Genomic DNA, 9,849 nt, shown 5'->3' on the forward strand with positions numbered 1-9,849 from the left:
TGTACCTTTTTGCAATCTACAAATTTCAATGATACAAGATTTAAAGTTATATTCATAGTTTTTCCATCTTTATCCAATTTGTTTGTTACACAGAGTGAAACATGAAACAAATAATACAACTCGACTTTGTATACACAAACACCCGTGGCGACATATCATGCTTTTTGATATGCAACTCGAACATGTCAAAAGGCGCTTGTTACACAAATAGTTTTTAGCAATTAAAATATGTCATTTTAAACTGTAACATGTTTTCAAAACGTTATATACAATGTAGGAAATTTAACGACTAAATCAATATAGACATTCAACAAAAGATGGTCTTTCTATTGGTTAGATACAATTGAACGTCCTAAACTCCTTTTCATACAGAGTTAAAAGTAAACAATATATTACACCTCGAGGAAAATATAGTTAGAAAGTAAAAATTCTATTTAAGAAAAATATAATAAAGTAGGGAAACAAAAGTATCTCACAAATGTCTAAAGCCCAAATGTTAAGAAGCTGCACAAAAGAAATAAAAAAGAGAAAATAAAAAAGAAGCTGTTCATACAATCTTGTGATGCGGTTCCAACCGATAATCGATTGGCCAAAGAAATAAGGTGGTGGAAACCAAATTAGAAAATAGAGAGATAACAAAAATTATTTACTATCTTCATTCATAACTTTGATTGAATACACAAAGCAAATAAATAGACTTACAAACTACTACCCCACTAACTAGATAACTACCCACTAACTAAAGAAAACACATAAAAAGTGAACGTGTGCATTTATATTCTTGATACATGCAATGTGGGTTGGAAGGCATGTAACATCTTGTTAATTGAAGATTCCATACAAGATTTCAAATCTCACTCAAAAACTTTTATTTCTTCTACAATATCAAACATCCACCTCACACTCACATCATCGCCTATTTTACAAATTACTTTTATAATAACGTTATATATATATATATTAATTTCAAATATATTTAAATAGATTATTATTTTATATTTATTATAAACTTATAAGTTTTAAAAGTAGATAAAGAAATCCAATAAAATAAAAAAAATATAAAAAACTGCAATAAATTAAACCTAAATCATTATAAAATTGTTAATGCATGAATATAATATGGATCATTCGGTTAATATATCAAAATTCCAAATTGAAAGTAAAATATATATGTAACTAAATGCCAACAAAGAAAAGAAAATAGACTTGTTGAAACATTTGGATGTACTAATGATGCCGAGAATTCGTAATATCCAATGAACAACTATGTGATGAAATGACAACTTTCCCACATTTAGAAATTTTGAACGAACGATTAGGCAACCAATATCTTCTGGTGCAGAGAATTTTTAGCATGGTTCCTTCATTTCATCTCTGTATATATCAGATTAGATTAGATGTCCAATTAAGTTGTACATTAGGAAAAAATAATAATAATAATAATAATAATAGTCATAATAATTATAATAATAACTAAGAAGCAAAATGGGTAAGGAAAAGTTGGCCATCATCTTCCTCCTGATAGCAGCATCAATGGTTCAACACACATGGGCTCGAGCAAGTGGAGATCTTATAATAGAAAAAGAAAAGGTTTCAGTAATAAAAGCTGGTACTGAGCCCACAACGCACGCTGTCGGAGATGATAAAGGATGGGACGTGGGTGTTGATTACAAAGCTTGGGCGGCTTCGAAGGACATCCGGGTTGGAGACGAAATGTGTATATATTTTATCCTTTATTTATTCATTGTTAATTTATTGGTTTATGATATAATTTTGTGTAGGCTTTTATGTCATCAAGCAAGTAAGCTAACTAATTAAATTATGATGTCAATGTAGATTTCCGATACGATAATACCAAACATAATGTATACATAGTAAAAGCGAAGCAGTTTGAAGAATGTTCTACAATCGACCCTATTGGGGTTTATTCACCGGGTTGTGGAAATTTGGCTATTACTATAGGCGCTCCAGGAGACCACTATTATTTCAGTGCTGTTGGAGATGATTGCCAGAAAGGCATGAAGGTACACGTTACAGTCAAAGAAAAATAAAACTATGCGTAGTTATATATATATATATATATATATATATATATATATATATATATATATATATAAATGTCACTCTTTGCTTGTTTTTTTTAATAATTGTTAGCTAGAGCCAGTTTGGTTCATATGACCCATAAAACTAGCTAGCTTATTGTTCTAATGATGAAGAGAATATATAGTATGCTTCCTTCTTCTATATCTTAGATTTCCAATTTATACAATAAAAAGTTTTATATAACCATCAAAATGGATAACACAAACTTAGGTATCTATATCCTCATAGAAACAATGGCTCAAGCCACATGAGCTCGAGTAACTAATGATCTTCTACTAGAACAAGATAAAATTTTCATAAAAACATGTCCGGAGCAACCGAGCAAGTGGTGCATGTGGTCAGAGAAAATAAAGGATGGGCCGTGGGTGTTGATTACAAAGCTTGGGCGGCTTCGAGAGACATCCGAATCTTAGATAAATTGGGTATATTTTATACTATATGCATGATTTGTTGGTTTTTGATAGATATTTGTGTAGAATTTTATGACTTCTAGCAAGAAAGAATGCTAACTAACTAATTTATATATGTTGTGGTTGTAGATTTTATATACAATAATACCAAACATAATATATATACGTTGTAGATCCCAAGAAGTTTGAAGAATGTTCCACAATAGACCTTATAGCGTCTTATGTATGTGAAAGTTTGTCTTTTATTATGACCGATCCAGGAGAATAACTGTATATTAGTGGTGTTGGAAACGATTTTCAGAATGGCATAAAGTTACAAATTACGGTTAAGGAAAAAAAAGCTGTGTAGTTACGTATATGCCATTTTTATTGTATATTATATAGCTTTTATCTAATATATATATTGTAAGGCCCCATCCCCGGTGCCTTACTTTGGACGTCGGATTTACTCATAAACACGGTTCTACAAATCAGAGTTAATTAAAACCTTTCACGGAAAATAAAACTTCACTTATTCGATATAAAACATTCAAATCTCATCTTTAAACATAACATAAAACATCGTATTAAAACGTCATAACAATTCTTCTTCGGATGCCAGTCTCTTTAGATCATTCCATGTGTCTCCCTCAAGCCAAATCCTTTAACATATTTACATGCGTGCATACTACAAGTCAGCTACGCTGAGTGGGTTCTAGTTAATCAGGCAACACACATTACATTCACATGCATACTTACACGTATCCGAAGACACATATTAGTAACTTGACATTTTATAAATATCCATAAGAGGAACATTACATAATATCCATTAAAATAACATTTAGTGTTGTCCATATAAGAATCACTACATATTATCCATAGAAGGAACACTATATACTATCCATAGAAGGAACGATGTGTACTATCCATAGAAGAAACACTATATACTATCCATATAAGGAACGACGTGTACTATCCATAGAATGAACATTATATACTATCCATAAAAGGAACGGCGTGTACTATTCATAAAAGGAACACTATATACTATCCACAGAAGGAACAACTTTTACTATCCATAGAAGGAACATTATCTATCATCCACACACACACACACACACACATATACATATATATAATATCCATATAAGGATCAACGTTCATTATCCACTTAAGGAACATATTCTTTATTGTTTATTATCCATTTAGGAAACACTAATCAGGTCCACAGTCCTTATCTACACTATTACTTCCCACGTCTATGCCCGATATAAGTTAGAGGGATTTGCCATCCTAACTTACTATATCAGACGTAGAGCCCGCATCCCGTTCATACAATTGCTTCCACATACCGTACATACAACTATAATCACCTTCCTTGGCGATACGTGCAATATTCGAAGATCGTTCACGCACCGACAAATATTCATCCATAACCTCAATATAATATTTATCACATAAATCATCTATGGCATACACTTACCACTTAAGGTAAGTGTATTAACATTTCACATTGAGTATGCACACAGCCCCGAAAACATAACAAGGAGATGGGGCTAGAAAATCACATGGGTTCTGCTTCTTTCAGAATTGACGGTAACACATTTCTTAAGTTGGGCACGGCTAAATGTGTAATAATTATAAGTATCAATTAACTACCTTTAACTGTATCATCTAATCGAATCACCATTCTAATCGAATAATAGATAGATTCTAATCGAATGACAACATATTCTAATCGAATGACAGACAGATTCTAATCGAATGACCATTCTTATCGAATAACTATTCTAATCGAATGATCATTATAATCAAATGACCATTCTAATCGAATGACAAATTCTAATCGAATGGCAGTTCTAATCGAATGTTGGGTTCTAACGAATGGAATATTCTAATCGAAGGATAAATTTTAATCGAATGGCAGATTCTAATCGAACAACCATTCTAATCGAATGACCATTCAATTCGATTACTTTGTTCATTCGATTCAATTACTTTTCCCATTCGATTCGATTACTTTTCTCATTTGATTCGATTACTTTTATTATTCGATTCGATTACTTTTCTTATTCAATTCGATTACTTTTCCCATTCGATTCGATTACATTTTTGTATGAATCTGATTCTATTCCCCTCACTTTCCAGCCTTGCCTTTCGACTTGTTTTGCCCGTCTTGCATAAGAAACAAGCCTTGGTATATAACCACATCGTTTCCTTGCATTAACCCGGTCCAAACATTACCTGTTTGTCCCGTTTCATTCCAATCATCTCATTTACATTCAATTTTATATTTTTCTTACATAAGAAGGCCCGATTTACTATCCTACCAAGTTTCATGTCAAACCGACTTCCTTTACATGTCCTTTTCACGAACTGAACACTACTCGTTTTACCCAAAACGAACCAACTAACCGGTTTACTATCAAGTTCATTACTTTATCAATAATCATAACCCAATCTATCATCCTACCAAGTTTCATACAAATCCGTGCACAAAAAGTAAGCTTTTCTAATAAAAACGTACATTTGAGGTTTATGTCTAAAATCACTTAAGACCAAAACCATATCAAACGAACTCGGAATTGAGTGATTCAAGCGGCCACAAAACCGTCTCGCCCCGATCTACAAACCCATCAGCTTTCCATCGCCGGAAACTGCCCCTACAGTTGTCGGAAAAACCAAAACATTTTCCTGAATCTTCTATTTTAGCTGTTATGGTTTTGCTGTTAAAAACCAGACTTCCCGATCCATTCTCGAAGATCTAATCGGTGGAAACTTCAATTATATGCCATGAACACTCAGTTAAAATTGGAGACCGATCCGACGGTTAGATTTCCGGGAATCGTTGTCGGCTATTTTCTCAAGAACAGGAATTGGAGAAAAGTGTGTTTTTTATGGTGTAGGCTATGGTGTAGAGATGGATGAAAATGGAAAGGATTAGTGTTTAAGGGGTATTTATACTCCCTTAAGCCCATGGAAGTTAGGCCTATCTTTCTTTTTTGGTCCATAATTAATTCCATCTAATTAGCCTACTTTCCTTTTTCCTCTCTCTTATTTTATTATTTCTTTATCAACTCAAGTGAACTTGTCTATCATAGGAAATAATATATAAAATATTATTATTTGAAATATTGGGATGTTACAATTCTTCCATCCTTAAAGAGGTTTCGGACCTAACTATCATCTAAACAAAGCAGGGTAAAACTTGCGCATATCTTCCTCGACTTCCCATGTGGCATCCGATCCCTTGCGGTGCTTCCATATCACTTTCACTTAGGACATGACCTTATGACGAAGTTGCTTCTCCTTGCGGTCAACTATCTTGATCGGTTGCTCAATATAGTTCAACTGTTCATCAACCTCAATGTCCATTAATGGCACGTGAAACGTGTCATCAGCCAGACATTTTCTCAGATGAGAAACATGGAAGGTTGAATGAATTCCTGCTAACTCTTCTGAAAAATCCAGCTTACAAGCCACCTCACCTACACGATCTATGATCTTAAACGGTCCAGTGTATCTCAGACTCAGTTTTACCCTCTTTCTAAAACGAATGATCCCTTTCCACGGTGAGACCTTGAGCATCACGTTGTCACCAACTTAAACTCAATCGGTCATCGCCGCTTGTCGACATACGACTTTTGGCGATCTTGAGCCGCTTTCATTCTCGCCTTAATCTGATCGAACTTTGCAAAGGTTTCTTGAACTACTTCTAAGCTTCCCATCTCTTTCTGACCAATTTCTCCCAACACACGGGAGTTCTACAACATCTACCGTAAAGCATTTGGAATGGCGGCATTCCAATACTTGAATGGTAGTTGTTGTTATAGGAGAACTCTGCCAGATGCAGATGATCATCCCAACTTCCTCCAAAGTCGAGTACACAAGCACGTAGCATATCCTCAAGGGTTTGGATAGTCCTTTCAAACTGCCCATATGTTTGAGGATGATACGCTGTACTGATGTTCAACCTTGTTCCCATAGCTTCATGGAATTTCTTCCAAAATCTTGAGGTAAAATGTGTATCTCTATTTGACAAAATCGATAACGGCACTCCATGTTTAGTCACCACTTCCTTTATAAACAAGCTTGCTAACATTTCTGACGAGATAGCCTCTCGTATAGGCAGAAAGTGAGTACTCTTTGTTAAACGGTCCACAATCACCCAGATGGTATCATGATGCCTATCTGTACGAGGTAGCTTGGTTATGAAATCCATGGTGATGTGTTCCCATTTCCATTCAGGTATTTCGATTTGTTGCATTTTCCCATAAGGCTTCTGATGTTCGGCTTTGACTTGTAAACAAGTTAAGCACTAATTAACGTAATCCACCACATCATTTTTCATTCCTGGCCACCATTAGTCTCTTTTCAAATCTTGGTACATTTTGTTGGATCCTGGGTGGATTGAATATCTCGACTTATGAGCTTTGTCTAAGATTCGAAATCTAAGATTTCCATGACGTGGAATCCACATGCGGTCAAACCTAGTCTTAACACCATGTATCTTTTCCATTAACTCATCTTGCTAACCGAAAATCCTTTCTTTCTTCACTAGCCCTTCATCTACCAGTACCTCTGACTGCACCTTGGTGATTTCTTCAAATAGGCTTGAATTCATTATCAACTGGTACGACTTCACTGTTGCAATAACTTCCTCATTCTTACGGCTTAGCGCTTCAGCGACCACATTGGCTTTACCAGGATAGTACTTTATATCACAGTCGTAGTCTTTTATCAACTCTAACCACCTTCTCTGTCTCATATTTAGCTCCTTCTGCTCAAAGAAATATTTCAAGCTCTTATGGTCGGTGTAGATAGTACACTTGGTATCGTATAAGCAGTGTCTCCAAATCTTGAGAGCGTGCACAACTGCCGCTAGCTCTAAATCATGTGTCGGATAAGTACTCTCATGGACTTTCAATTGTCTAGACGCATAGGCTATCACTTTTCCTAGTTGCATCAACACGCAACCTAGCCCACGATGCGAAGCATCAGTACAAACAACCAGATCCTCGTCACCATCGGGTAAGGCAAGGAATGGAGCTTGAGTGAGTCTTTTCTTTAATTCCTCAAAAGCTTCTTCTTGGAACTTTCCCCAACTGAATACTACCGACTTTCGGGTCATACCGGTCAACGGTGCGGCTATCTTGGAGAAACCTTCGATGAATCTCCTATAGTAGCCAGCTAACCCTAGGAAGCTTCGTATACCAGTCGGCACTGCAGAGTCTTCCAGTTTGTTACTGCTTCAATCTTAGCTGGGTCCACGGAAATCCCTTCAGGATTTATCATGTGACATAGAAATTACACTTATCTTAACCAGAACGTGCATATTGAAAACTTAGCATATAGCTTTTCTTTCTTCAGAGTCTCCAATACCTCTCTTAAATACTCAGCATGATCAGACTCATTCTTTGAATAAATCCATATATCATCTATGAAGATGATAACTGACTTATCCAGCATTGGTCGACACACCCTATTCATCATGTCCATAAATGTTGCAAGAGCATTTGTTAGACCGAGTGAAATCACGAGAAACCCATAATGTCCATACCACATCAGGAACGTTGTCTTACGGATGTCGGCCTCTTTTACCTTTAGCTGATGATAGCCAGATCTGAGATCTATTCGGGGAGACTAGCTTGAACCTTGCAGTTGGTCAAAAAGATTATCAATTCTTGGCAAAGGATACCTATTCTTTATTGTAAGCTTGTTTAATTCACGATAATCAATGCACACCCTCATGCTTCCATATTTCTTTTTCACAAATAATACCGGTGCGCCCCATGGAGAAACACTTGGTCTAATAAAACCCTTGTCGAGGAGTTCTTGCAGTTGGTACATCAATTCTTTCATTTCAGATTGTGCTAGATGGTAAGGCGCTTTCGCGACGGGTTGGACTCCTTGTACTAAATCTATCTAGAATTATATCTCTCGCTCCGGTGGCAAACCCGAAAGATCCTCAGGGAATACTTCTGGGTAGTCGCGCACGATAGGAACATCTTTCATTTCTTTCGTCTCGGCCGTAGCGTTGACAACATACGCCAGTTAGGCACCGCACCCTCGCCTTAACAAACCCTCGACTTTTATCATCGAAATGACATTAAGCCTAGAACTTTTCTTATTACCATAAACCATCACCGCACTACCATCCTTGGAATTTAACCTTATTATCCTACTCTTACACACTATCTGAGCTTCAAACTCAGATAACCAATCCATTCCCAAAACTACATCGAACCCTACTAAGGTCATTACATACAGGGTAATAGGGAACTCACGTCCCTCTAACTCTATCTTACAATCCTTAACCATTCTCATTATTTTTACCATGGTTTCGCTAGCGGATTCTGCTGTAAAGGTTTCGGGCACTCGGATACATTTCATTTTAGCTAATTTACTAAATGGAGTAGCTACGAAACTTCTATTAGCACCCGAATCAAATAATACTGAAGCGGAAATACCGTTTACTAGAAACGTACCTGTCACGACATCTGGAATCTGTTTGGCTTGCTCTTGGGTCAGCATGAAGGCTCTAGTATTTGGCCTTGATGATTCAACATCTTTCTTTCCGCTTCCTCCAACTTCGGTACACTCTTTGGCTATGTGACCCTTCTTAACACACTTATAACATGTGGGCTCAGCATTGCATTCATGTGCATAATGCCCCACATTCCCACATTTGTAACAAGCATTCCACCCTAGCCTGCACTCTCCACCATGAGTCTTCCCACACTTATAGCATACATCGGAACCAGTTCCCCACTAGCACTCGCCTCCGTGCATCTTACCACAAGTCCTACATGACTTTCTTTCCCATACCTTCGGTTTCTTATCGTTGGGGTTCCACGACTAAGTACCGGGTCATTTAGCAGGAACAACCCATTTCTTTTCTTTCTTCTCTTCTACCACCACATCATCCACAGCCAAATCATCAAAAACCATCTCTGCGAGTTCGACATCAAAATCAAAAGTAGCATGTTTACTTGTTTTGAATAACGTGCGGACGTTATGCGGTAGTCCCCTCACATAACACTTGATTCGTTTGGCCTCAGTGTTCACCATGTCAGGCACCAGCCTAGACAGGCGGTTGAACTCAGTTGTGTATTCGCAGTGTGTCATCTTACCCGCCTTCAAATTTAGAAACTTCATCTCAACCCTTTCAACTTCTGCATCAGCACAGAACCTCTTCATTGCCAACTCCTTCAGATCATCCCACCTCATTGCCTTTATCTCTTCCCGACTCTTTCTCTGCTCAACCGACTCCCACCAGTACATTGCCTCCTCACCAAACAATTGGGTAGCATATCCCACAGCTTGATCGGGACGGCACTCGCTAATGCGGATA

The 9,849-nt window shown here is 36.8% G+C and overlaps 1 protein-coding gene across 1 annotated transcript; it reads left to right on the forward strand.

The window, feature by feature from the left end:
- Positions 1 to 1,485: 1,485 nt before the first annotated feature.
- LOC143605371 (mavicyanin-like) lies at positions 1,486 to 2,579 on the forward strand. Its single transcript, XM_077081515.1, has 3 exons — positions 1,486 to 1,717; positions 1,837 to 2,024; positions 2,568 to 2,579. Exons 1-3 carry the CDS (start codon positions 1,486 to 1,488, stop codon positions 2,577 to 2,579), a joined length of 432 nt encoding a protein of 143 aa, XP_076937630.1.
- Positions 2,580 to 9,849: the final 7,270 nt, after the last annotated feature.

The sequence above is a fragment of the Bidens hawaiensis genome, unplaced genomic scaffold, assembly GCF_021521415.1.
Source record: "Bidens hawaiensis isolate Kalapana, Puna unplaced genomic scaffold, B.hawaiensis_p1.1 tig00069193_1, whole genome shotgun sequence".
NCBI lineage: Eukaryota > Viridiplantae > Streptophyta > Magnoliopsida > Asterales > Asteraceae > Bidens > Bidens hawaiensis.